The sequence below is a fragment of the Tupaia chinensis genome, unplaced genomic scaffold (assembly GCF_000334495.1).
Source record: "Tupaia chinensis unplaced genomic scaffold, TupChi_1.0 Scaffold145652_1, whole genome shotgun sequence".
Taxonomy (NCBI): Eukaryota; Metazoa; Chordata; class Mammalia; order Scandentia; family Tupaiidae; genus Tupaia; species Tupaia belangeri.
This window is the reverse complement of record NW_006205509.1, coordinates 1664333-1668833: the sequence shown is the minus strand read 5'-3', so window position 1 is coordinate 1668833 and position 4501 is coordinate 1664333. Positions and strand designations below refer to the sequence as shown.

The window sequence follows — 4501 nt, the reverse complement described above, 5'->3', positions numbered from 1 at the left end:
CCCGGGTCCAGGACACGAACCGCGGTCGACTACGTGGGAGTCCAGCGACATAGCCATTACGCTAACTGCTGGTTCCCACAGATTTTTTTTTTTAACTTTATTTATTTTATTTATTTATTTTTATTTGACCAGATACGGACAGAGAGAGAGAGAGAGAGCGCAAGCAAGCCGCCAGGTTCAGGACTTGAACCGCAGTCGGCCATGTGGGAGTCCAGCACCCTCAGCCACTCTGCCACCTGCTGGCCCCAATTACACAGATTTGAGAGGTTTTAAAGTGGAATTGAAGGGGATGCCAGCAGATGGCATAGCAGCTACGTTACTGGACTCCCTCATGGCTAACCATGTTTTGAGTCCTGGGCCTGGTGACTTGAAACTCGGTCCTGGCACCTATGTGTGCATGCCCAAGATCCCAGGAGGAGAATGTAGGAGAAGGGATTGTGGCATGGCCATCTCCCCTGGTGAGTGGTTTCTCACTTTCCCTCTCACTGTCTCTGTCTCTCATTCCCCTGGAGCACATGCCATGTAAGGTGAAAACCTCTACCAAAAAGAAAAGAAGAACACAAAAGTGGAATTGAAGGGAGCTGGCCACTGTTTGGATAGGGCTGAGATGATAGGGAGAAGTATTATACCGACCTCCAGGTTTCTGGCTCATGGAGATAGAAGTATTCACTGAAATTGGGAACAGAAAAGGAGGATCAGGTGTTGGGGGCGTGAATTTAGTTTTGGAGGTGGTGAGTGTAAAGTTCCTTGAGATGTCCAGAAAGCAGTTTTGGGGGTCAGCAGGTGGCGTGGTGGCTAATGGTGCTGGACTTCCACATGGCTGACTGCAGTTCGAGTCCTGGACCTAGTGGCTTTCTTTTTCTCCTTTTTCTTCTTTTTTCTCCCCATCACCTATGTGTGCATGCCCAAGATCCCAGGAGGAGAATGTAGGAGAAGGGATTGTGGCATGGCCATCTCCCCTGGTGAGTGGTTTCTCACTTTCCCTCTCACTGTCTCTGTCTCTCATTCCCCTGGAGCACATGCCATGTAAGGTGAAAACCTCTACCAAAAAGAAAAGAAGAACACAAAAGTGGAATTGAAGGGAGCTGGCCACTGTTTGGATAGGGCTGAGATGATAGGGAGAAGTATTATACCGACCTCCAGGTTTCTGGCTCATGGAGATAGAAGTATTCACTGAAATTGGGAACAGAAAAGGAGGATCAGGTGTTGGGGGCGTGAATTTAGTTTTGGAGGTGGTGAGTGTAAAGTTCCTTGAGATGTCCAGAAAGCAGTTTTGGGGGTCAGCAGGTGGCGTGGTGGCTAATGGTGCTGGACTTCCACATGGCTGACTGCAGTTCGAGTCCTGGACCTAGTGGCTTGCTTTCTCACTTTTTTCTCTTGTTCCATCCCTCTCTGGTCAAATCAGAATAAAGTTCAGTAAAACAACTGTTTAAAAAGCAAGCAAGCAAGCAGTTGGACTGGCTGGTGTTTAGAAGGTGGACTCTCGACTGCAGATAGAAGACTTGTGACCCATCAGTGGTAACGGGAGATAATACAAGTTGATGAAATTGCCAGAGAGAGAGAGTGGGAGTGAGGAGAAGAGAACTGAGAGCAAGACCCAGAGACCAGAGCTTCTGGAACAGCTCTTCGTATCACTCCTTTTCTGACCGAGGGTATTTTGGGACCCATTTTTGCTGTGGATTGAGTCGTCACCTTGTAGTTTTGCCCATAATGGGCATTGAGATTAAGAGGCAAGCTCGCCCCAGGAGGTGTACAGGACAGAACAAGTGCAGAATGAAGACTGCAGGCCAGAGCAGGGGAACTCTACATGGCAGTACTGGCTCTGGGCAGCTCTCTCCCAGGCTGGGAGAGTCAAGGGAGATGTCAGGCACCATCTGCCATTTTACTTCTCATTTTCCTAGTTTGAAAATGGTCTGAGCTGGGCTGGTCCATGGCCTGGTGGTTAAAGGAACCGGATTCCACCTGACCAACTGTGCAGTTCAAACCCTGGCCCTGGTGGCTCAAAACATACTGGGTATTTGTGTGTGCATGCCAAAAATCCCCATAGGATAGAGAAATGGAGGAGAAGGTAATGTGGAGTGATCACTGGGGGAAGGTGCTTTCTTGCTCTCCCTTCCCCTCTGTCCTTTCGGGGCCTCTCTGGCAAACACATGCACCTTCTGGAAGATTTTTTAAAAATGGTCTTGGGACCAGCAGTTGGCGTAATGGCTATGTCACTGGACTCCCATGTAGTTGCCCACAGTTCTAGTCCTGGACGTCGTGGCTTAAACTCACGCCAGGCGCGTGTGCGTGCGTGCCCAAGATCCTGAGAGGAGAATGGAGGAGGAGGGATTGCGGTGTGGCCACCCCCCCTGGGGTGATTTCTTGAGGTGTGGCCATCTCCCCTAGGGGGTGATTTCTCGCTTTAGATTGCAGGGGCCCTATAGCAAAAACCTCTTCAAAAAAAAGGTCTGAGCTTTTCTTTTGCTTTCAGATCCATGAGACAATAGAAACTATCAACCAACTGAAGACCCAGCGGGAGTTCATGCTGAGCTTTGCCAGAGACCCTCAGGGTTTCATCAATGATTGGCTTCAGTCTCAATGCAGGGACCTCAAGGTAAAGAGTTTAGGAAGGGTCCAGAGGGACCAGATCAGTGAAGCACATATCTGCTTCCTTTCTGTAGCAGCTAGTGAAAGAGCTATAGAGAGAAATAATTTTCTTTAGCATGTTCCAGGGTCCGTTTTATACTAGCTCTGTTGTCACTGTACTCTGTGTTGTCAGGGTATGGGGGAATGCCTGATCTCCAAGCATGCTGAGAGATAATAAGCTACTATGATGAAAAAAACTGTACAACATATAAGACGTGAACAGAACTGACCAGTACCAGTAAGATAACTTAAAGGAGGGGCTGGATGCTGGTGCAGAAATAAAACAAGCAGCTCAGCGAGGCTGACCCACACGGGAAGGCTCCAGGTTTGAGTCTAGAGCCCTCCCTGAGTACTCCGAGCACGTGCATGGATTGGGCTGGGGTTGGGGGTGGATTGCGGCATAAGGATTCTGTGGTGGGTGCTGTGTGGGTCTCTGTCTGTCTTGGTCTCTTGCTCATGGAAAGAGTAAATGAATGAACTTTAAAAAATGATAATTCAAAGGAGAAAGGAGGTTGGCAGGGCTTTGTGGAAAATTTGGGATGTAAAGATATTTTCTAGGGAGGGGAGCATGAGCTCGGACGAGAAGATTGGGACAGTCACGGAACGTGTGAGCATGCCCTCAGTCCCCGCCTCTCTGCTGACCGACTGCTATTGCAGGGGCTGGGCAGAGGAGAGGGGAACAGGGGTGCCAGGGAAGATCACTGAACAGGCTTGCGAGTTATTGAGCACAGAAGGTGCTTTGGATTTTGTGTTAGTTTGCCAAGACTGCTGCAGCAGACTCCCACTTGGCTGCTTAAATGATGGGAATTTGTCTCATAGTTGTGGAGGCTGGAAGTCAAGGTATCAGCAGGAGTGATCCTTCTGAGGGCTGTGAGAGAGTCTATTCCATGCCTCTCTCTTAGCTTCTAGACACTTCAGGGAGTCGGTGACTCAGAGGTGGCATTCTTCAAGTGTCTTCATGTTGTGTGCTTTCTGTGCGTGTGTGTCCCTGTCCAAATTTCTCCTTTGTATGAGAACACCAGTCGTACTGCGTTGGGGCCCACCTTCTGACTTCATCTTAACTTGATCATCCACAGGGACTGTTTCCAAATAAGGTCACGTTCACAGGTAGTGAGGTTAGGGTTTCAGCATCTTCTGGGAGGGTACAATACAACCGATTACAGGTGTGAGTGAGGGAAACAAGTCCGTTCTCTTCTCTCCACTCCCATCAGACCATGACCGACGTGGTGGGTAACCCGGAGGAAGAACGCCGAGCTGAGTTCTACTTCCAGCCCTGGGCCCAGGAGGCTGTGTGCCGATACTTCTACTCCAAGGTGGGTTCCTGGGTGCACGGGAGAAAAGGCAGGGGGTCTGCACCCCTGATGGGTGTCGGGTACCAGCTTCTGGTCTATCTCATCTTCCATTCCCTCCACTGTTTTCTTCTTAGGTGCAACAGAGACGGCAAGAATTAGAGCAAGCCCTGGGAATCCGAAATACATAGGGCCTCTCCACAGCCCTGACCTGCTGCACCGATTCCTAACTGGGCCCTGTGCTGCCTGCCCCGTAGCACCTGCCTTGGTCTTGCTTGGGGCCTTCCAGGGGATGCTGTGGTTCAAGGACAACACAAGAATGAAGAGGGTCTCACATTTCTGTCTCACAAGACACCTGTTACCCTCTTCTCCCCCCATCCCTTCCCACCCCCAGCTACATACTTTGCCCCACAAAGTTCCCATGTGCCTCGCCTCTCCCCTGGTCTACGTAGGACCTCTAGGTAGTGTTAGAGAGGAACCCATAGTGGTAATCAGTGCTCTGAATGGATTGGGCCTAAGGCCAGATGGTCTTCAAGGGGACCAGCCACACTGATCCTGCCCTTCAGAGACCCAGGAGTTGGGAG

At 50.2% G+C, this 4501-nt stretch overlaps 1 protein-coding gene across 1 annotated transcript in view; it reads left to right on the top strand.

Annotated features, from left to right (window-relative positions):
- SMARCD1 (SWI/SNF related BAF chromatin remodeling complex subunit D1) overlaps positions 1-4501 on the top strand; it is a gene marked incomplete in the record, with an annotated part of 14577 nt that extends 10076 nt beyond the window's left edge. The window contains 3 exon segments of the mRNA XM_014584090.2: positions 2474-2596; positions 3840-3941; positions 4055-4501. Coding sequence (XP_014439576.1) covers positions 2474-2596; positions 3840-3941; positions 4055-4108 — 279 coding nt within the window.